The sequence below is a fragment of the Clinocottus analis genome, unplaced genomic scaffold, assembly GCF_023055335.1.
Source record: "Clinocottus analis isolate CAN_PGR_092001 unplaced genomic scaffold, fCliAna1.0.p SCAF_2, whole genome shotgun sequence".
NCBI classification, from domain to species: domain Eukaryota; kingdom Metazoa; phylum Chordata; class Actinopteri; order Perciformes; family Cottidae; genus Clinocottus; species Clinocottus analis.
The window spans coordinates 1553537-1577297 of NW_027175931.1; the positions used below are offsets into that span (position 1 = coordinate 1553537).

Genomic DNA, 23761 nt, shown 5'->3' on the forward strand with positions numbered 1-23761 from the left:
GTCTACTTGTGTCTGTTGAGTTTATTTGTCTTTCCTCGTGTCCTCTTTCTAAAAGTTTAATCTCATTAGCTGACGACACTCATCAGGTTATGATCCGTGTCGTTGTGTATTTATTTTTGCGAATAACAAAAAGAAACGAGAGAAAAACACAGAGGAGGAAAGAAGAGGAGGAAAGGAAAGGAGGAGAGGAGGAAAGGAGGAGAGGAAGAGGTGCAGAGAGAGACAAGGACTTCACACAGTTTACACAACGCATGGATCTAAAAGCCCGCCTCCTTCCTCCTCCTCCTCCTCCTCTTCCTCCTCCTCTCACATTTACTACTCGTCCCGAGTTGTTTCTTCACTCCCTCCTTCGGGCCAGAAGAGAGAGCGAGAGAGAGAAAGAGAGAGAGAGAGAGAGAGGGGGAGTGATCGACCTGAGAGTTTAAACAAACCAGAGAGCGCCGGCAGCGCAGAGCTCACACACACTCTCACACACACTCACACTCACACACACACATTCATACAGCTGTTCGGCGCTTGAGGGAGAAACTCTGCAGAGCGAAGCCGAGGTGAGTGAGTGAGTGAGTGAGTGAGTGAGTGAGTGAGGATTACCTCACCGCTGAGTTTTTAATGGCAGTTGTGAAAAAAAGATGCACGCTTTCTCCTTCCATTGCTCATTTCAGCACCTTGACTTCTCTGTGAATGTCGTCCTGCAGCCGCTTCTCGTTCCTTCTTACAGTAAAGAGTGACAGTCTCTTCATTTCTTTGCTTTCAGAAAAGAGCGAGACATCTGGACCCGACAGGCTATAATTGACAGCGAGAAGCTGAAGGATTAAAAGCTGAGGGATAAAAAAAAAACAGACCCGACCTTTCACCTTTCCCCGACCCGCTTTTTTTCCGGAGGATCTCCCTCTCGGACGTCGGCGGCCGTGTGTTCCAGAAGGCCGCCGGTGGCCGAGCCTTTCCCCCCCGATGGAAGCCCCGCCCCCGGCCGAGATGGGGGAGCCGTGCGGCTCGTGCTCCCCGGAGGGCGAGACGGTGTGCGCGGCGCTGGCCCGCTACGAGAGCACCCTGCGGGACGCCATCAGGGAGATCCACGCCGACGTCGGCGCGTTCAAGCTGGGCGTGGAGCGCCGCCTGGAGGAGACGGCCGCCGCCGCCGCCGCCAACGCCGGCCTGAGCGGGCCACTCGGGCGCGCCGTGGCCCAGCTGCAGCAGGAGAACCGGCAGCTCCGGGGTCAGCTGGAGGCGCTCGCCCTGCAGGTGGAGCTCCTGAGCGGGATGGCGTGCGACCGGAGCGCCTTCAACAACAACAACAACCACCACCACGGCGGCACCGGTGGCGGCGGTCAGAACCACAAGAATCACCTCGGAGACATTCAGGAGATGAGAGAGGTGATCTACGGCAAAGGTGAGGCTCACACTCAGAGCCAGGCTCTCCTCCACATCGGGGGTCAGGTCCATGGCGGCGGCCTCGGGAGCCGGTCCGGTGGTCCGGCGTCCCCGCCCGTCTCCTTCTCGTCCTCCCCCGGCTCCGGAAGTCCTCCCGCGAGCTCCAGAGCCGCCTCCGCGGTGACGGGCGGCAGCCCCTCCACCGCACGCTTCTCCAGCCGCGCCACGTTCGCCGTGTCCAGCAAGACTAACGTGAGTAGCCCAATGCATGCTGGGAGAGGAGGGACGGTGGAGGTCCGTATGCAGCGGTGTAACTGGTCTGATGTACAGAAGTGTCTTAAACTTACATACTCTCTCCTGACCACCATGGGGCGACTCCTCTGGTTGTATAGAAGTCTACGCGTCATGTGTTAAAGCTGCATTCTCTCTCCTGAACACCAGGGGGCAACTCCTCTGGTTGTATAGAAGTCTATGCTTCATGTGTTAAAGCTGCATTCTCTCTCCTGACCACCAGGGGGCGACTCCTCTGGTTGTATAGAAGTCTATGCTTCATGTGTTAAAGCTGCATTCTCTCTCCTGACCACCAGGGGGCGACTCCTCTGGTTGTATAGAAGTCTATATAAATGTCTCTACTTCTCTCTTGATGTATTCCCTCAGTAAACTTTAGCAGGATACGTTAGCACATCATTAAGTAGCGTTAGCACTTCTCTGCTACGCTAGCCGCTCATTGTATACTAAATACTTACTTTTAGCCATCAATTTCAACCAATTATTTCCATATTTTAGCCAATAATTCCCTACTTTCAACGTGCTGGTATTTAAACTTTTTAAATCCAAATGTTTCATAAGAACTGTCTGAAGGACGCTCATTTACTTTGTAGCCCGATGCAACACGTACCGACCCGCCACTTAACTCTGCAACACCGATGGAAACGTAAAATACCACAGCAGGAGAAGTGGGCCGATCCAGGACATTACGACGTCTTTTTCCTCGTTGAAAAACTGCAGCCGCCGCGGTGGAGAGGCCCGAGTTTGGCGTTTTGACTGAAGCGTCGCTGCGCCGCGGCCACGCTGGGTTGTTGTCATACGAGTCACTGCGGTCGCACAATAGCCGCCTGCGCCAGGAGGCTTTTAAAGGATTCATGAGGAGCGGTAACACGAGTCCAAGCGGGCTCCTGGGAGGTGAGGTCAGTGCGGTCTCGTAGGGTTTTTTTGTGGGGGGTTTTTTTTCAGAGCAGAGTCAAATATGTGAAGTCAGCATTGTGAAATGTGGTTCACAATGCGGTTAGCCGTTAGCGCCGTTAGCGCTGTCATCCTCCAGTGCCGTCTTTAAGGAACGCTGAAGCTTCACGTGAAGGTACCACTTTAAACTTTAATGAATAGATAGATTTACAAAAAAGCAGAGGAATAAGTTCTTCGAAAGCTGACAACCTTTTTCTGGGTTGTGTCACAATTGAATGTGTGTGTGTTTGTGTGTGTGTGTGTCTGGGTTACATTATATTTAATCAGTGCATCAGGTGGTGACCAGATGGCCCGTGTCTGTGTTTCAGGACTCGTTTATTATCTCTGTAATGTGTTCCTGTCACCTCGGGGTGCCGCCCTGTGGAGGCGGGTCTTAGTACAGAAGCTCTTTCAGCTTCTGACGACACCAAGAAGAGATCCAGGTGACTTCTATACACGTCTGTGTCGTCGTTTATGACGATCCAGATAGAGGTATGGAGTTTTCTTTTGTCTTCCCGTCCTCAGGTGACTGAATGCGCACGGCGGCGTTGCGGTGTTTGTACCGCAGCGCCTTCAGGGACCTCAGGAATTGTGATGTTGGCAAGAACGAAGGAAAGAAAGTCCTCGCATTGTTTACTGTTGTTCAAAACCAGAGCTTTGTAAGCCAAAAACACAGTGTTTTCATTACAATATGTCTCCTTGAGTTGACAAGCAATGTAATGGAGACGCCAACTGTGTTTGTGTTTGTGCACAAATATACCCGAGTCCTTCCGGATGTTTAAAAGTAGGTTTGTTTCTTCTTCCGACAGGAGATGTGAGTTTTATACGAACCGCAAACTGTCAGTAGTTGGTTTGTGTGTCACTACTGTGTGTCGCAAACCGCTGTAAATAAGAAGTGGATTCTGTAGCCCGTTGGTTTTTGTCGACGGGAGAGAATGAGGCTTTAACACATGAAGCATACTTCTACACAACCAGAGGAGTCGCCCCCTGGTGGTCAGGAGAGAGAATGCAGCTTTAACACATGAAGCATAGACTTCTACACAACCATTGGAGTCACCCCCTGGTGGTCAGGAGAGAGAATGCAGCTTTAACACATGAAGCATACTTCTACACAACCATTGGAGTCACCCCTGGTGGTCAGGAGAGAGAATGCAGCTTGAACACATGAAGCATAGACTTCTATACAACCAGAGGAGTCGCCCCCTGGTGGTCAGGAGAGATGATGCAGCTTTAACACATGAAGCATAGACTTCTATACAACCATTGGAGTCGCCCCCTGGTGGTCAGGAGAGAGAATGCAGCTTTAACACATGAAGCATAGACTTCTATACAACCAGAGGAGTCGCCCCCTGGTGGTCAGGAGAGATGATGGGCTTTAACACATGAAGCATAGACTTCTATACAACCATTGGAGTCGCCCCTTGTTACTTCTCAGTGTGAGGGATTCTGGGGTTTTCCACCAGATAAATCAACAGCGGTTGTGTTTAAACCCACAGACGTGAAATCACAAGTCAAACTGTTTTGCTTGACGAGCTTCTGAAAGCCACAGCGATGACGTTAAACGACAGGAAGTGACGGTATTTACTTCCAGGGCGAACTTTATGAGTCCAGCATTGAGATTGTTTTTTAAAATATAATATTAAGTATTCTTAGAATATGTATTCTGAATTCTTTTTAAAGCCGTTTTAAAGAGATTGAGCTCCTGATTGTCCACAATGTGTCGCGTTGCAGCAACAGCACAGTGTTGACTATCAAAAGGCCTCGCACAGTGTGTTCACGTGCACACATTCAGGTACAAAATAGTTTCACAAACACATGCACGCACACGCACACGTTATGCAAATGATCTGTTCTTTGTGCATCTTTAATTACCCAAACTATGTGGCGGATACAACGGAGGAATTTTATCTCCTGTGAGATCATGTGGTTCAGAGCCGAGCGACACAAGAGCACCTTTGTTTCCGTGTGTGTGTCTGCGGTGGGAGATCCCCCCCGCTGTCAGCCACACACACACACACACACACACACACACGCTGCTGCAGAAACACACATCGGATCAAACGCCAGAAAACACGGGGAGATATCGGCGCACAAAAGGTCCACAGTTTGTTGCTTCTCTGCTCGCGTCGCGCTCGTTAGCTCTGACGCGCCGCCGCAGGAATCCTGATTAAAAGCTCGTCCTTCCGGGTTGTGTGTCGGTCACAGGACAACTGTCGGTTGTCGAACATCGACGCAACCGACTCTCAGCACGGAAGAAACAATAATAACATGCAAATTGAACTTATCCAGGTCGGTCCCGTCGAAGGAAAAAGGATTTTTAACCACGAGACAGAAGTTCAACTCCAAAGAGTTGATGTGGTTTTGTTGCCTGAAGCTCATCTTTGTGGTGTTTTACCGAGGTCAGCAATTTTGTTGCCTAAAACCTAGTTTAATGGGTTTGTTGCCTAAACTTAACTTAACGGTTTCGTTGCCTAAACTTAAATCTTTTGTTGCCTAAAACTTAACTTCATGTTTTTTTGTCTAAAACCTAGTTTATTGGGTTTGTTGCCTAAACCTAACTCAGTAGTTTTGTTGCCTGAACTTAACTAAACGGTTTTGTTGCCTAAACAGCGACACAAAACAAGCTGACAGTTTGTGTCCCTCTGCACAAAACCGATACACAACTTGTATATTTATTTTCTGACTCACAACCTGCGGTGACACTGTTGCTCCGTGATGGCTCCTGTTGAAGGTGAAGCTGCCGCTCTCCAGCTGTTACTGTGCACCTGCACGGGACATGCCAAGCTGATTCAACAGGACACACACCTGCACACACACACACACACACCTGCACACACACACACACACACCTGCACACACACACACACACACCTGCAGCACGTCAGCATGACCTCGTTAGTATCTGGATGAATTATGAGTACGTTCTCTTGGGATCCAATGAAAGACCTGGTGCTCGTTAAAGTGTGTGAAGTTGTGTTGTGTAAAGTTGTGTGTCGGTTTATTCCGCTCACTCTGCTTTTATTGACAAAAACATGACAACATTTGGGAAATGTTGTCATGTTTCGTCGCCTCTGATCCACTTTTCTGATTCAGCACATCGGAATTCATATAAACAATGACTTAAATGGAAACCCAGCTGTGTGTTTAATGGTGTGTGTGTGTGTGTGTGTGTGTGTGTGTGTGTGTGTGTGTGTGTGTGTGTGTGTGTGTTTAATGGTGTGTGTGTGTGTGTGTGTGTGTGTGTGTGTGTGTGTGTGTGTGTGTGTCATCTGGAAGTTTTATTAATGTCTGCAATGAGGCAGCTGTGTGGCTCTTTCTATCCTCAAATGTCAAGAGTAGGACCAACACATAAACCTCCTCAACAATGTCTCCTCTTCCTCACACACTTTGCCGCCACACATACACACACACACACACACACACACACACACACACACACACACACGTGAGCAGACAGCGGCGTCCGTCTCCGTTAGGTTCTTGTGCTTCGATTGGACGACATTGTTCATGTCGTGTTTTCTCAAAGTCTGAGGAAATAACCTCGATGATGTCACAGTGATGTCATCGTTGCCAAACTAGCAAAACGTTTTGTCGTCGGAGACGTACGAAAACTAAACGTGACGACGACAAACTGCGACTTTCTCAACGTGCAAAATATATTTTGTACTATTGTCAAATAAAAAAGTGTATTTATACTTTTGTACATATTTTGGGGCAAATAAGAACACTGAAAGGGGCGGGGCTTAGCCTTAGCACAAACTGAGACGTTGGTGTTTATCGATGCCATCGAGGTGCATTGTGGGAAGTGCAGGCTCCGGGGGTTTTGGAGCTCGACAGTTGGAATATCTCCTCCTCTTCCGCTTCGATTTTGACCTTCTTGTTTGAGTTGCATTGTGGGAAATGTAGGCTCCAGTGCTGGTTGTCCCACTTTAATTGAGATTCATGTTCTTGGGAAACAGTTTTAAATCAACGACAACTCAAACTTGTTAAGAGTTATATGGAATAAAACGTTGGATTTCCATTCACGGATCGAGAACATCTCTGTAACATTTCTTCCTCTTTATCGTTTATATATTTCGGTCTCTGGCACACGACTCTAACGAATACCTTTCCGGGCCGCTCCTGTACCGCGACCGCCGAGAACGCCACATTCCTCTTCCTCCGCGTGTTTGTGTCCGTCAGCAGATGAACGGATCAGATTAGAGAGGTTATCCACGACTCCCTATCGACGCAGAGAGTGGGAGCGCTTGATTTACGGCTCAGCAGCGCTCGCTTGCATCACATGTTGCGTAAGAGGCGATTTCTTGAGGTGGAAAAGTTGAGTTCTGGAGCAGAGTTCATACGGTCAAGGAAAACCTTTTAACGGTTATTTCCAGGCCTGGAAAAGTCTTTGCAAAAAATAAAATCCAGAAGTGTAGGAAAAGTGGTGTAAATGTGTTATATTCATGTGTTCATGACGTTCATTCACGCTGAGTTTAAAATAATGAATCTGCTCTTAAAAGAAAGAGGCTCAAAATATCAGCAGCATACATACAGGCATCTATATAAATGTTTATTCTTTTAATAAACTATTGTCTCTCATTCATTTGAGTCATTTAAGGTTTACTGTATGCTTTGAATCCTCGTTGTTAGTTTAAATACTACATTTTATCACTTTTTACTGTTTACACACACATTTCACACAATGTTTGCTCATGGACATTTGGTTAAAAGTCATGGAAATTTAATGAAAAGTCATGGGAATTTGGTTTAAAGTTATGAAAATTTGGTTTAAAGTCATGGAAATTTGATTTAAAGTCATAAATATTTGGTCAAAAGTCATGGAAAAATGGTTAAAAGTTCTGGAAAAGTGATGAAAATGTGGTATAAAGTCATGGAAAAATCCTGGAAATTTGGTTTAGAGTCATGGAAATTTGGTGGAAAGTCCTGGAAACTTCTTAAAGATTGGTTAAAAGTCCTGGAAATTGTTGAAAAGTCCTAGACATGTGGTTTAAAGTCCTGGAAAATGTGTCTAAAGTCTTGGAAAATGTGTCATGAATATTTCGTCAAGTCATGGAAAATTGGTTAAAAGTGATGAAAATGTGGTTTCAAGTCCTGGAAAAGTCCTGAAGATTTGGTTAAAAGTCATGGAAGTGCATTGGTCAGAATGTGTATGAACCTGACTGGAGCGGTCGTGTTTTCTGGTTTTCGGGCTCAAAGTGCCGGCTGTAGGGAAGTCGCAGCAGTTTCCTCTGAAAGGTGTCGCACGCGGCGGTTAATCGACATCAGCGACTCGTTAGCGCGCCGCTTGAGGTTTAGCTGCTGTCGTCAGCGCGGTGCCACCGAGCAGACGTCTCGGTCGCGGCGGCCGACCTTAAAGAAAGCAGAGCAGGAAGCGACGGGATTTATAGGAAATGTGGCTTTGATCTTGAGAAACATCTGTTCTCATAACATCGCGGCGGCGAGACAGAAGCTCCCAATTGTCTCCACCCGGGTCTCATTTTTTAAAGCAATTGTACAAAACTATAAGTTACTCCTCATTTATGATTGTTTTCATCCAAAAGACCAGCAACACGTGTTCATTCCTGCTCGTTGCAGTCCTTTCAAAATAAGGGTTATCAAAAGATGATAAAATACTTAGTTAATAAAGATGATTGTTACTTAGTTTCTCGTACCCGTACGTTTTTTTTATTGCGAGTTTTCATCTGTCTGCTTGGTGGTTACCTGGATTACACAGCACTTTATTTGGAGGGAAACCTACAAATTACACACGTAGCTGTTGGTAAGTATAGCTACGAACGCTGTGCGAGAACCGCCCGTGTGAGTCGCTACAAATTCCAACAAGTTGTACTTTGCCTCCCTCACCCATTACCTCCATCTCCCACCAACGTTACACAACCTCCCCCCCAACCGATGCTATCTGCTTCTGCTCACACACACTGCAGCAGCTCAGCCCTGCAGCGCTGCAGTTAAGTCACAGTCTGGGAACAGTGTGATGGATAGATTGTGTGTTTCGGGAGTTTAAACTCAACTGATCCAAGTCCAAACTGAATTGCAAGGGCTGGAAATAACCATTTTAAAATTACCTGACTTTTCCAGGTTTTCCATGACCGTAAGAAACTCTGCCATCACTCTGCCATAAATACAACTGTAGAGAACCCTTTTAGCCGTTAGCAGGAAATGCACGTTAGCTTCAGTACGCCCACCACTTAGATTTAGTTTGTTTCCCTGTTTATTCAAGGTTAACCCTTCACCTGTAGCTTTTGGCAGTCAAAGTTGTGCCCTGAGTTGTTGAGTTGAATCAACAGGGCATTGCGGATCAATACATTTGATTGGATGTTCCTGGTCAGCTGATGAAAGCAGTGTGTGATGTCAGTCAGCTAACTGGAGCGTGACTTTAATGTTTTGCTTGAGCTGACGTTCTGCTCCAGTCGCACCATCAGGAATGTGTGGTGTAAGAAAGACAAACATGGATGGTGTTGCGTAATGAGCCGCTTTAAATGGAACGCATCCAATCAATTACATCCTGCAGAAAGGTTTTTAATGCTTTAGTGAAGCATACGGAGTCATTTAACAGCCTCATAAGACTCTCTGGCCAATTAGAATGAGGTTTGCTGTGTTTTATGAACTTTTTCAAGTAACTTCACGTCTCTAAAGTCACTGTCAGGAACTTTCATGTTGTGTTGATTCTGGCGACCCCTGTGGACTGAAGTGGTAGTGCCTCTAAGCACCAGGGTCCCTTTAGGAAACCCCTCATTCTACTGCAGCAGGGTCTGACAGTCTGGTCCTCTTGGTCCTGGTTCCTCGCGGTAACTTGAACCTTTACCAGATACCTTAACGAGTGAGAGGAGAGCGCATGAGGTGTCGTGTTGTTTATTTCCGTGACAAAGACTCTTGACATCTGAACCCGTCTGCGGAGGCTCTCCAGGCCGAGCCGGCTCCAATAGTGTTGACGCACACCCTCTGGTCTCTGTGTGTACTCCAGCAGCACCCATCCATACTCTGTGGCCCCTTCCTCACCCTTTCACCCCTCCCCCAATGTCTCCTCCTCAGAGCCCGGAGACTTTTAAGACTGGATTCCCGGCACCAAACACCACACACACACACACACACACACACACACACACACACACACACACACACACACACACACACCTACGTTTCTATTAATACAGCCATATGTAACATAGAAGACAGAGCTACAAGCAATTTATTATTTAGTAAAATGGAAAATATACAAACTGGCTTTTGAATCAGAAAAAATATTTAAAAATTATAACTACACAATTCAGGTTTCATACACATTGTGACCAATGGATTTCCATGACTTTTCCATGACTTTAAACCAAGTTTCAATGACTTTTAACCATATTTCCATGACTTTTAACCAAATGTCCACGAGCAAACATTGTGTGAAATGTGTGTGTAAACAGTAAAAAGTGATAAAATGTAGTATTTAAACTAACAACGAGGATTCAAAGCATACAGTAAACCGTAAATGACTCAAATGAATGAGATTTTTGAGAATTTGATTACAAGAATAAACATTTATAGATATACTCAGCGTACGCCTGCGTCCATGACTTTTCCAAAACTTTGGGGATTTCTATTTTTTTTCACCGACTTTTTCAGGCCTGGAAATAACCATTTTAAAATTCCAGGACTTTTTCAGGTTCTCCATGACTGTACGAACCCTTATAATATGTCTCTTCTTACTGACTTCCTTATCCATGAACTTTGTCACGATACGCCTCGATATCAATTTAAAAAATGATAATATGAACCTCAAGAGAATCAAATAAATAAATAAAAGGTTGTTGTGTTACCTGACTGTTACTGAGAGGAAGAGGAAGAGGAAGGTTATGATATATATTTAATATATACATACATATATACGGTTTAGAAAAAAAGAAACTGAAAGCAGGCACAGCTATGTGTGTGAGTGTGTGTGTGTGTGTGTGTGTGTGTGTGTGTGTGTGTGTGTGTGTGTGTGTGTGTGTGTGTGTGTGTGCTGGGGATTTAACAGAGGTATGCGGCCGCTCCCCGGCTACCCTCGGCTCTCTTAATGACTTCCAGACAATAGGCCATGTTCCCGTCATCGTCTCCCTGGAAACAGGTTAATAACTGACTGGTGGGAGCGCTCGCCCCCTTAGTGGAACCAGTAAGCCTTACTGGAAGTCGACTTGGGAATACTTTACAGGGTCATTTAGCTGCAGTGGTTGTTTAATTTTTGTGTTGGGAATATTGCCCAGAAGGCACTTTGAGGAACATTTTTAAAGAGGTTGCGTGACACGGTTTTCTGGGGGTCACGGGTGAGAGAGTCGGGGGTACTCGGGAGTTTGGTCAATCTCCCGCCGCGGGAGGGTGACCTACGTGTAACGGCTATTTTCAGCATTTTTTAAAGAGGTTGCGTGGCACGGTTTTCTGGGGTTTTACGGGCGAGAGAGTTGGGGGTACTCGGGAGTTTCGTCAGACATTAAGTCTCCCACCGCGGGAGGGTGACCTACGTGTAACGGCTATTTTCAGCATTTTTAAAGAGGTTGCGTGACACGGTTTTCTGGGGGTCAAGGGTGAGAGAGTCGGGGGTACTCGGGAGTTTTGTCAATCTCCCGCCGCGGGAGCGTGACCCGCGTGTAATGGCTATTTTCAGCATTTTTTGAGGGTATGGGGGGTTCACCTGAAGTAACAACGTGACCTCCAGTTAATTCATCTGCCTGTCCATCAGCGAGAGGAGGGGAAAAGTCCAAAAGTGAACTCTCCAGAGGTCTGGACGCTGACGTAGACGTTTCCACCACAACATCTGACTTTATGAGCAGCCCCACGGGGACGTGGCAGCGGCTACAAGAGAAGCATGAACCGAGTAATAAATAACAATAGAGAAAAATAGGTTTTGTTTAAAAATAAGAGACAGCTGGCAAGTTCAACGTTACAACATGGTACATATTAAAACCAGTATTTAAACTAACAATGAGGATTACAAAGCATACAGTAAACCTTAAATGACACAAATTAATGATACACAATAGTTTATTTAAAAGAATAAACATAATCAGCGTATGTCTGCTTCCACGACTTTTCCAAAGCTATGGGGATTTTATTTTTTTCAAGGACTTTTTCAGGAAATAACCACTTTAAAATTCCATGACTTTTCCAGGTTCTCCGTGACCATACGAACCCTAAAAATATGTCTCTTTTCACCAGCTTTAGCCCGTAACCTGCATTCAGCAGCACTGTGTTTATGAAGACAACTTTTCTCTGTTCGGTTGCTTCTCACCTGCAATTATAATTATTTTTTTTGGATACCCTCTCGGTTCAAAGGCTGGGCACGTTTTCCGCTCTCAGCCCCAAAGTGGTACTCCATGCGATTCTCCTCGCAGAGAAATTGCAGACTGCTGCTTGCTAGCGTATTTGAAGAACAGGTGTTTTGAGGAGAGGATTCCTCTGTAGACTCCCAGGAGGAAATTACAGAGCAGGAGTCGTCCCCGCTGGTCACTAACCGTTTCCCCGTTAGCCGGTTAGCCGAGGTGAACCCAGCTGGTGTCTTTAAGGTCGAACACCGCCGTGCTTCTTGCTCCATATGTTACATCTGCTTCACACTGCTGCTTTTCTTTAAAGCTATGTCTTTGGCTGTCTGTCTTTTATTGCAGTTGGCAGTGATCTCTGGCAGTTCACAAGCTTTGTGATAGTTCAGAATGAGAAGCACACCGTCAGCCGTGTTATAGCCGCTCACGCGTGTCTCGATGGCAATCCTCGTGTTTTGTTTTGCAAATTAAATTAGGGCAAAGAGTCGGGTTTTTGTGTGTAAAGTCCAGACTGAAGGTGAAATAAATGTTAATAAAACAAGCAAGACGGCAGCAGAACCGAATATTAGCAGAGCATTATGGAAATGAAAAGTATTGTTACAGTTATTAAATACAGTCTTTAAAGAATTACTTACAGTCAGTTAATCTGAGCTTAAAATTGGTGTATTTTCTGCATGACAACCCGGGTACAGTCCATAAATTTCTTGGTTTTCGTCCATTATTGATCAGACTTTTAACCTGAGGAAGACTGTTGTTGAAACGAACCCAACCAACCAAATGAAATAAAAGTAGTTCAAATTTGACTTAAATATTTTGTTTTATCATGATAGTATTAATAATAAGTGAGTAAGAAATGTGATAAACACTCTTTATTTAAAGCGGAGAGTTGGGCTTCTTAATCTCTCTTGCGTTTCCCAGCGGTCTAGAGTCTACAGTGTTCCCTCGTCACATTTTCACCCTCCGGCAGCCAAGTTGTCCCGTCCACACCTCCACCCGTCCACCCCTGCAAAGTCTTTATTAAAGTGTCAGTGATGAAGACGCCTCTGACAGCTTAACAATATCCTCTGCCTAAACACAGGACGCTCAGCCAGCAGCACCCTCATACCTCCTCCTGTTTAAATACACGGGTTTCTCTCCCGGTCACGTCGTCCCAAAAGCAAACAGACAATATTGTGTCTAAGAGTGGGAATCTTTAGCTTCACATAAAGGACTCTGGCTACAATACATTAGGATGTATCAGGACAAAATGTGACATATTAAACATAAATGTCAACATTTAATGTATGATACTTCCGTTAGCTTGAAGCTAACTCTTGAGAAAGTACGACAAAGGAAAATAATACTTACCAACAGTTGGCAGCCCCATGACATGATTTTCGTGTTTAGTCCACATGTAAAAGGTATCTACAGCTGTTCAGGACACATTTTTATTCATCCTTTCCTGTTTGTTCAACGCTAAATTATTACCAGTGGTCATTTTTCCGAAATTTAAGTCAGGCAATTAAGCAAAGTCTTGTCCAGCGTCGACCTCAGTGTGATTACACATTAAGTGCAGGGGGAGATGCCCAGTAAACCGTCCTCTACATCATTCTCCTTCCTCCTCTGTCCTTGCTCTGAGGCCTCTCCACAATCCTGCTCCGTTTCACTCGTTTTCGTCCAAATATTTTGCCTCACTCGCGATGCAATGACGCACTCCCGGGGAGGAAGAGATTTGTTGTTCCCTCCAGAAAGCAACGGGGAGCTTTGGTCCGATTACACTTCTGTCACTCCAACCCGAGCCTGTTATGAATCGGCTTGTTTATGGGTTAAGGGTGCGTTCAAGAGGCCGACGGCCGCTGACGGCAGCGCAGACTAAACAATCGGTCGATCGGCTTCATCTAATTTACTTTAGAGGAGTCAGGGACAAATTACAAATACACCTCCGGTATGTCCATCATGGGGTCAAACCCCCGGCACACGGTGCACAGTTTAACTTAAGTCTATTTTAACGTTATTTTCGTACGATGGTTAAGAACTTCTAGGAAAGGTATTGGCCCCTTGTACGGTCACATTGTGGGTAATTTGAGTTATTTCTACTCCTGTCAAGCACTTTGTGACCTCTATCTGTGAAATGTGCATTATAAATGTATTTATAAGTACTTGTTTGCTTAATACACGTGCGTCTGCTAAAGCAGTAGAGTTGAGCTGATGATATCTTTGGCTACTCTGAGATTTAAATACTACTCATCACATTTTTAAATTTCTTTTCCAGTAAGTGTTTCTCTGCTCCAAAACCCAACGATTTATAGCAAAAAATAAAAGAGATAAAAGTTATGGCTATTTATTCTGTCGTGGAAACATCAACGTCGCAATCAAATTTCTTTGCGATTCATTCAATGATTGCCACTGCTAGCATGCTAACCAATCCACTTGCATGCTAACCAATCCGCTAGCATGCTAACCAATCCGCTAGCAATCCTAGCCAATCTGCTTGTTGTGTCGACATTCGTTCAGTTGTGTCACGGCACACAATTCCAAAAGCCAAACAGACGCAGACAGCGGTCCCTCTGGAGCAGCTGTGCGGTATATTTACACAGGTTTTCATGGCATGGTGAAGACGTATATATCCACACCTATTTAATGTATAAATATTTGCTGTGTGGCAGCTGCTCGCAGCAGCGTTGAGATCAATGCACTTGAGCGCTTCCCGGCTACAAAGTGACGCCTTGTGTACCTTGTGTTCTGTCTCAGTTGGTCCTGTTCTGAGTGAGAGAAAAGGGAGAAATTATGTTTGTGTTTCTCTTTCCACAAAATGGTTCCAAAATCACACATTTAGCACCTAAACTAACGGGAAGAAAGTGGCTAGAATCATAAAGCATGGACGCACAAATTGTGATTCAACCCTCAAAACCCAGCAGGCATCAGTTGGTGTTTGTGTAAATGTGATATGTGCCGTGTTAAGAGTGTTGAGTGCCAGTGTGTTCTGCCAGCAAATAAAAAAGACCATGAGATACCAGAGCGTTTACAGGAACCTCGGCGGCTCCGCTATCACATTTCCCCTCCCTTGACCCGCTGTGGACGTCTGATGATCTGAGCACTTGAGCCGGGAAAAGCTCCCCTTCCCCGAAGCCAGACGTTCTGCAATTTGTCTCCCTCCTCCTGCCGGACAGCCAGATGCGTCCACCTCGCTACCCCGTCCCTCTGCCTCATTTCCCATCATGCAACATGCAACAGCTCCCCTGGGCCTTCCTCACCTTTTCATATGTTAAGTCTTCACCGGGCGGCAAACTCTGGTTCTGCAGAGTGAAGCCGATACTGAAGTGTGATGAAGCTGCATTCTCTCTCCTGACCACCAGGGGGCGACTCCTCTGGTTGTATAGAAGTCTATGCTTCATGTGTTAAAGCTGCATTCTCTCTCCTGACCACCAGGTGACGACTCCTCTGGTTGTATAGAAGTCTATGCTTCATGTGTTAAAGCTGCATTCTCTCTCCTGACCACCAGGGGGCGACTCCTCTGGTTGTATAGAAGTCTATGCTTCATGTGTTAAAGCTGCATTCTCTCTCCTGACCACCAGGGGGCGACTCCTCTGGTTGTATAGAAGTCTATGCTTCATGTGTTAAAGCTTCATTCGACCATGTTTTTCTTTTTTTTTTTACAAAATAAGATCCCAGAAGAAGAGGGACTTCACCTCTCTTTTCCCTTCTAAGTTTGTCACCCCCTCTTTATGACACACACACACGCACACACACACACCAACATTCCTATATGGTGAGCTCAGACAAAAACACACATTTATTCCCAGTCATTTCCTCAAGTAAGCGCAGTGTGCTATCTCACAGAAGAACAGTGTGTGTGTGTGTGTGTGTGTGTGTGTGTGTGTGTGTGTGTGTGTGTGTGTGTGTGTGTGTGTGATAGAGAGACTGGAGGGCTTTAGGTTTCTGCCCCTCTAGAGAGACCGTATCTCAAAAAAAAAAAGGTTTGTCTGACATTTTGTGCCTCCAACCAAAAACAATGGAGGTAAATGGAAACATATCTGCGGGCTTAATGACACTACACTGAACAATAACTTTGAGAAAAAGTAGATCCAATGCAAACTATTCACAATGAAGTCTGTGGATTATTATACAAATTAAATATTTGATATTGTTGATGTAAAGAGAGCTTATTATTCTACCATATGACTAATCACATACTTAATCATAGCGTATACCCGGCAGCTCCATAGACTCCCATGCAATAGCTATCAGATGTTCTTCATTCCATACCTTCGGGGGAAGCGTTGTGTTGCAGCGATCGCTTGTGTTTTCGCGTTGCCGGTTCTCTGACGGCAGAAGACGAGCTGACCAGAGGCAGCGTCTCCGCTTCCAAACATGCCGACGTTATCTAAACACGGCGCTGACGCATCGGTGGCGAAATAACGTTCTAGGTCAAACAAGAAGTCAACCTCGCCTGTTTGATTCCCTCGCGACGGCAGGAGTTTTGATTACACAACCAGCTGTTCGGGATGAGGATCGCCAACACGGCGGCAAAAGACTCGTCAAAGGTCTTATCAGAGGAGGACACAAGTGGAACAGAGCAAGAAGCCCCTCGAACAATCGGCTCATTTTATCCGGACAACTTTGAAGTGTTTGCCGAGTCGCCTCTCGCGGCTTGCCGTAGTTGTTGATTTTGGTCTTTTTTGTTTCGTTCTCTGAAGTCGTTTCAAAAAAGGGCCACGTGTTGGAGAAGAAGTCCTAAAGTAGAAACGATGACTCAATGAGCAGCAGACATCTGGGTTTTTTTAAACCAGAGGAACTTGATGGGCCGATTCAAACATACTGGTTTGTGAATGAATGGCACTACAGGGTGAATAACAAAAAGTACAGCGGGCAATCGATCAATACAACTGATTAATACCACATTTATTACAGTTTTATGATTACTTCAGCACAACTTTGAAAAGAATGAAGCCATCACACATTTAGTAGTGGTGTTTATATCTATGGAGCCAGGTGGAGGAGGATTGGCCAACTGGTCCCCGGGTGTGGCATCTTGAATGAGTAGAGAACCGTGTGTTGCAACAAAATGATTTCAAATTGGCTCTGAAGCAGGAATGAGCTGAGGTTTTATGTGTCATTTTTTAAACTTAAACACAGCTGGTGCTTGAATTGCTAGTTTAGAAAAAAAACTAAAAACTCTGGTCGCCAGTGAAGGTGAAATATGACTTCATGCACCTTTTTTTAAAAGCAATTTAAAAGGCTCTAATATCCACTACGCTTGCCTGTGTTTCAGAGTATTGAGCGAGAGGAGCCCATAGAGGTCGACCCCGCCCCGACACATGCCGGCCTGGAGAACGGACACGCCGCCGCTTCAGGTAAACCGACTGTTGCTTGAAAGTCATGCTTACTGTCTACTGAGTCTGTAGAAAGCAGTTGTGTACCGTAAAATTCGGGTTACAAGCCGCTGCTACCTTCGGTGGGTGTCCTCCGCTAGCTCCCCGCTTTAGCCAGCTACTCTGCTACTAGTTCTCTGCTAGTTCCTCGCTAGTTTCTTGCTAGTTTCTCGCTAGTTTCCCAAAAACCACCGACGATAGCGGGACCAACCCCAACTGGACTCTCGATTCGGGCAAAGGCAACGCGGGTAGTAGCAGTAAGAGCGGGAAACTAGCAGCAGCGGGGAGCTAGCAGCAGCGGAAAGCTAGCAGCAGCGGAAAGCTAACAGCAGCGCGTATTATTCACGTATTATTGCGCCAACCAGAACATTCGGGGTTGGTCCACGGAGGAAAGATGTCTCCACCCAACGACTTCCCGCACGAGCACACAGCGCCCGTCGCCATGAGGATGCCCCACCTCCCCATCACCGCCACGACCAAGACGGCAGAAATGAAGGGCCCCGATTCTCCCAGCAGCCCCGGCGGGTCCCGTTCCTCGCCGGTCTCTGAGGCCTCGGCCGCGAGCAGCGACCGGACCCAACCGATTGAGGAGTCTCCGATTCAATCAGGTGACATCTTGGTTTTTTTGTGTGAAGAAGTTGCGGTGAAGCTGCATTCATGGTGTGTATGAGAGAATGCTGCTTGTCTTAGCTTTCAGTTAAAAAGTAAGGCTTTGGTTTTAAACCGTAACGTCCATTTATATGACCTGCAGTCAATGCATGAGTCCTTTTCCAGATAGATTTGCAGTTCCTTGAATGGCCACTAGGGGCTGCCAGCATAGGCCCTGATGTTAAAATAAACACACAACATATTTACAGCTTGGTCTTTATAGCTAATGACAACTGTATTTTACTCCCCCGTTTGAATTTTATGAAGGCTTGAAGTTGAGCGACGGGTGGGTGACGTCGCAGGTTTCCAACGTCGGCTCAATTCCAGTTTAAATAAGTATTGAACACGTCACCATCTTCACCAGATGTTGGTAATAACCCAAGTAATCCAGACTTGCAAAGAAAACCAAACAAATGAGTTCAGGAATTAAGTTGTGTGTAATCAAATGGAATGTCAGAGGGGAAAAAGTATTGAACACGCTAATGGAAATGTATTTAATACTTGTTATGAAAGTGTTTGCTGGTTCAAAACACCTCATGTGGGAGAAACTAGTCTCATGCATTGCTCAGGTGGGATTTTGGCCCATTCTTCCACACAAACAAGTCTTAAAATTTTGAATCTATATTCTCACAACAATCCTTTTTCCTTTGTTTTCTTTATTGCTGTTAGTATCGTCCACCTGGGCTCCGACACCCATCAGATCTCTGGGATCCCCACGGCTTCAAGGTGAGACTCGTGCCGTCCTTCGTTGAGACTCATGCCGTCCTTCGTTGAGACTCATGCCGTCCTTCGTTGAGACCTCAATGAGACGTCTACGATGTAACTCACTGACTGTTTTGTCTCCTACAGAGAAAGCTAACTCGGCCCCGGCTAAGTCTGTGACCTACTCGGGGCTTTTGCAGCACGACAGGTGAGTGGACGGATAACTCGTGAAACCGTTTTTCCATGTAGGTCGGTTGAGGATGCGTGCTGACCATTTATCCCCCGACTCCTGCAGAGACAGTGACGTGAGCGCCGACAGACCCTTCGGGCAGGTGGTGGAGCGGCGGCGGGAGCTAGTGAGGTCGCAGACTCTGCCACGTAACATCGGCGCTCAGGCTCGCCGGTCCATCTTTGAGAGACTGGACTCTGAAGCCGGCAGCAGGTAAACGCTATCTCCCCGATGCTACTGCTGGTCCCGCTACATGCGGTGGTTGTTGGGGACCCAGCGAAGGGCTAGCGAAGAGCTAGCAGCAGCGCTAGCAGAGCTAGCGGGGGACACCCACCAAAGGCAGTAGTGGCTTGTAACACGACTTTTCTACGCTAAATATTGAACCCGTGTTTCCGCTCCACGCACAGTCGCCCCAAACCGGTGGACTCCAAACCCACACTGAAGCGGTCCCAGAGCTTCGGGGTGTCCAGCGCCAGCAGCATCAAGCAGATCCTCCTCGAGTGGTGCCGCTCCAAGACCATCGGCTACCAGGTGAACAGAACCAACGTGTTCAGCCTCTTTGGAGCTAGAACTTCTAACCTTTTGGTCCATTTATTTATAAGCTCGAGCTTCTCCAAAGATGATGCATTGTTCAGCTTCTAATTGCACAAACATTACATCACCGCTGATCATTTTTTCCCAAAGCAGAAACGTAGTTAATTTTCTCGTTAAATTTTTTTTCCTGCCTCCCAGACGGGTCGATGACATCAGTCTGTTTCGCTGTTGCGTGAAAACATTGTCTGGCAAAGCTTTGCTTGAGATAGATCACCCGGTGCGTATTGTTTATTGTTGTCAAAATCACGTCATTGTTGCACAGTTATGTCGTGGAAACTGATTTCGTTGCACGGCCCGCAGGGGAAGTTTTGGATGTCTGATTAAGTCGAGGAGCTAATAAACTCACGTCTTTGGCAACGAAGCCGGGGGGAATGAGTTGGAAATGTTGTTCCTCGAGCGTGTGTTACACAACAGAACTTCCCAACAGCACATGAGCAGACTTTTGATGTCCACCCAGCCTTTCAACATGATATAATATATAATACATCATGTTATAATAATGTAACTTCAAACAAAAACAGACAGGCAGAAGTTGAAAAGATATACGACCGATAGTCAGAAGCCATCAATTATTTATAGGTGCTGATTCTTTTCTTCCCAATAGATGAGAAGAGCTAGCTTAGCATAACGACAGTAAACAGCTACCCTCTTTAAAAATTAAAAATATGATAAAAAATACAGAGAAAATTACCTTTGTTTGAAGCATTTTTTTATGATGCTAAATATAGATTTTCGCTCTGTAAATATATATTGTTAGCAAAAGGAAATATAAATACATTAGGCAAATATAACCATTGGAAGAAAAAAAGATAAATTAGCGAGCATTAGCTGTGTTGGTTAGCACATTTGGAGACCGCCAGGCTAGCTGTTTGCTGCTTTTACTCACTGGTTAGACAAGAAAGCGGATAAACGTTAAGCACATCATGAAATATTTGCTGTATAACAGCAAACAATCAGAAAGGTTTGAAAGCTAGCTAGCATTTTAGAAACAAAGTGAATCTCCAGCACCGTCCTTCTGATCACGGCATGGGAAATAAAAAGTAATCTGTTTTGAATGAGCTCCAAAACTCTGTTTTCCATATAACTTCACCCCCGTCAGCGCACTCGCCGCCTTGCTAACGTGCTAATTATCCACCTCTCAGCCATAGAGGTGGATGGAGGCGAGGGGTCCTGCGTTGATTATAGGGGCGCTGGTGTGTGTTCAGGGTTGAGGTAGTTTGAGTCACGGTTAAGAGAACGCCGACACACTCGTGTTCCTCACAGCTGCCTCTTCTCTGCCAGCCGCTGCATGTGGCTTCGGTTAAAGCCGAGCCGTTAGCGAAGCCAAGACTCTTATTAGCTAACGAGAGAGAGAGAGAGAGAGAGAGAGAGAGAGAGAGAGAGAGAGAGAGAGAGAGATGTCCACCCGATGACCTGATATCTTGCATAGCAATTTTAAAATGGTTATTTTCAGGCCTGGAAAAGTCCAAATAAAATCCCAAAGGTTGTGTAAAAGTCCTGTAAATGTGTTATATTCATGTGTTCATGACGTTCATTTACGCTGAGTTATAAATAATGAATCTGCTTTTAAAAGAAAGAGGCTCAAAATATCAGCAGCATACATACAGGCATCTATAGAAATGTTTATTCTTTTAATCAAACTATTGTCTCTCATTCATTTGAGTCATTTAAGGTTTACTGTATGCTTTGAATCCTCATTGTTAGTTTAAATACTACATTTTATCACTTTTTACTGTTTACACACACATTTCACACCATGTTTGATCATGAACATTTGGTTTAAAGTGTATGAACCCTGATTGTAATGATACGACCTTCTCTGTTTTATCCGTAGAACATCGAACTGCAGAACTTCTCGTCCAGCTGGAGCGACGGCATGGCGTTCTGCGCTCTGGTGCACTCCTTCTTCCCCACCGAGTTCGACTACAACTGTCTGTCGCCCGCCGAGCGCAAGCACAACTTTGAGCTGGCCTTCGGGACCGCAGAGTGAGTGACGAGCAAATCCCAATATGGAGGAGTGTTTCTAATAAGATGCAGTTTCAAGTCTATGCTTCATGTGTTAAAGCTGCATTCTCTCTCCTGACCACCAGGGGGCGACTCCTCTGGTTGTATAGAAGTCTATGCTTCATGTGTTAAAGCTGCATTCTCTCTCCTGACCACCAGGGGGCGACTCCTCTGGTTGTATAGAAGTCTATGCTTCATGTGTTAAAGCTGCATTCTCTCTCCTGACCACCAGGGGGCGACTCCTCTGGTTGTATAGAAGTCTATGCTTCATGTGTTAAAGCTGCATTCTCTCTCCTGACCACCAGGGGGCGACTCCTCTGGTTGTATAGAAGTCTATGCTTCATGTGTTAAAGCTGCGTTCTCTCTCCTGACCACCAGGGGGCGACTCCTCTGGTTGTATAGAAGTCTATGCTTCATGTGTTAAAGCTGCATTCTCTCTCCTGACCACCAGGGGGCGACTCCTCTGGTTGTATAGAAGTCTGTGCTTCATGTGTTAAAGCTGCATTCTCTCTACTGACCACCAGGGGGCGACTCCTCTGGTTGTATAGAAGTCTATATAAGTGACTCTACTTCTCTTTTGATGTATTCCCTCAGTAAACATGAGTTTATGTCTCAATCTCTAGTTTTATATATATATATATATATATATATATATATATATACATATATATATATATATATATATATATATATATATATATATATATACATATATATGCAGCCGTGCCCACGCTGTCGGGCTTAAACACTTCATTGTGTTATTCTAGACTGATAACTCTTTTAAGCTGATTTGACTGAACAAACACGATTCTCTTGGTCGGAGGATCAATCCTTCATCCTCGGTCACAGCTTTACGTTCGACCTCCTAAAGAGGTCACAGAGCGGAGACTTATGGGACAGTAAATATGGACGAATGATTACACGCATATATAGTTATGACGCCTTCAAAACATGTTTGTTGAAAGGAAGTCCAGGACTTCAGTGTCGCATGCAGAATACGGCTGATTCATCTAAGCGGCTCTCACATCACGTCGAGCTGATTGGTTGATCAATGAAAAGATAGATAAAGGCCTAATTTTTTTTTTTTAAACAAAATAATTTTGCGGTTCCAATGTCTCAAATGTGAGGATTTCCTTCTTTTTTTCTCTGGTCTGTATCATAAAATAAATCTATCTTTAGCATTTTGGAGCGCTGGTTTTAGGATTTTAGGGCATTCAGAGTACAATCCTGTTTGAGTGAATCTTCTATATTCAAAATATCAGCAGCACACATACAGACATCTATATAAATGTTTATTCTTTTAATCAAACTATTGTCTCTCATTCATTTGAGTCATTTAAGGTTTACTGTATGCTTTGAATCCTCATTGTTAGTTTAAATACTACATTTTATCACTTTTTACTGTTTACACACACATTTCACACAATGTTTGCTCATGAACATTTGGTTTAAGGTCATAAAAATGTGGTTAAAAGTCATAGAAATTTGGTTAAAGTCATGGAAATGTGGGTAAAAGCCATTGGTCTCAATGTGTATGAATGCTATTGAAGGCTTCCTCCTCTGACTTCCTGTCTGTGTCTGCAGGGTGAAGGCCGGCTGCGACCGGCTGATCGAGGTGGAGGACATGATGATCATGGGTCGCAAACCCGACCCCATGTGCGTCTTCACCTACGTCCAGTCCCTCTACAACCACCTGCGCAAGTTTGAGTGAAGCGCCGTGAGAAGCTGAGCGGTCTCCAGCCTCCTCTTCACCTCCTTGAGTCAAACTTTGAGCGGATAGCAGCTGCAGAAGCGTGCGGGCGCTTTACAAAGACTGCACCGCCCCCTGGTGGCGGGTCGGTGAACACGTCCACCGCAGCAGCAGCAGGAGCTCAGTGTGCACTCTGAAGAAGAAGACGAAGAGTTTACACACAATCGGCAGCGGTTGCTTTGTTTTGTTCTGTGTGTGGTCGAGATGAGAGTCTTTATTATCACCGCACGTGCTCGGAAGTGTGTTTTAACCTTTTAATAGTTGCTCCAATGGAAGAGAAAGTGTGTTTCACAAACTGTTGGAGAGGAAGCCGAGCACACGGTGGACACCTGGCTAAATAAAATGATCTATATATATATATATATATATATATATATATATATATATATATATATATATATATATATATATATATATATATATATATATATATATATTGTGTGTGTGTGTGTGTGTGTGTGTGTGTGTGTGTGTGTGTGTGTGTTGCTGACTGATATTTACATCCACAGATGCTGTGATTTGTTTTTTTATTTGATGTTGAGATATATGGAAAATTAAATAAATAAATTGTACAGTTTGACACCTAAAATGTGGACATTGTGTTTATATA

General features: G+C 45.1%; 1 protein-coding gene across 1 annotated transcript; it reads left to right on the forward strand.

Moving 5' to 3' along the window:
• Window positions 1-765: 765 nt before the first annotated feature.
• smtnl (smoothelin, like) lies at window positions 766-23480 on the forward strand. The gene is made up of 9 exons (XM_068584750.1): window positions 766-1623; window positions 17125-17206; window positions 17590-17832; window positions 18542-18598; window positions 18722-18782; window positions 18870-19016; window positions 19211-19334; window positions 21232-21383; window positions 22986-23480. The coding sequence occupies exons 1-9, from the start codon at window positions 952-954 to the stop codon at window positions 23110-23112; spliced, it is 1665 nt and encodes a 554-aa protein (XP_068440851.1). The 5' UTR covers window positions 766-951; the 3' UTR covers window positions 23113-23480.
• The last annotated feature ends 281 nt before the right edge of the window (window positions 23481-23761 follow it).

Bases quoted from the DNA above. Each gene is read 5' to 3' on its own strand.
- smtnl (XM_068584750.1), top strand. From the start codon at position 952: ATGGAAGCCCCGCCCCCGGCCGAGATGGGGGAGCCGTGCGGCTCGTGC. The intron at 17,207-17,589 runs GTAAACCGACTG...TGCGCCAACCAG, and splicing joins CGGACACGCCGCCGCTTCAG to AACATTCGGGGTTGGTCCAC. The intron at 19,335-21,231 runs GTGAACAGAACC...TTTTATCCGTAG, and splicing joins CCAAGACCATCGGCTACCAG to AACATCGAACTGCAGAACTT.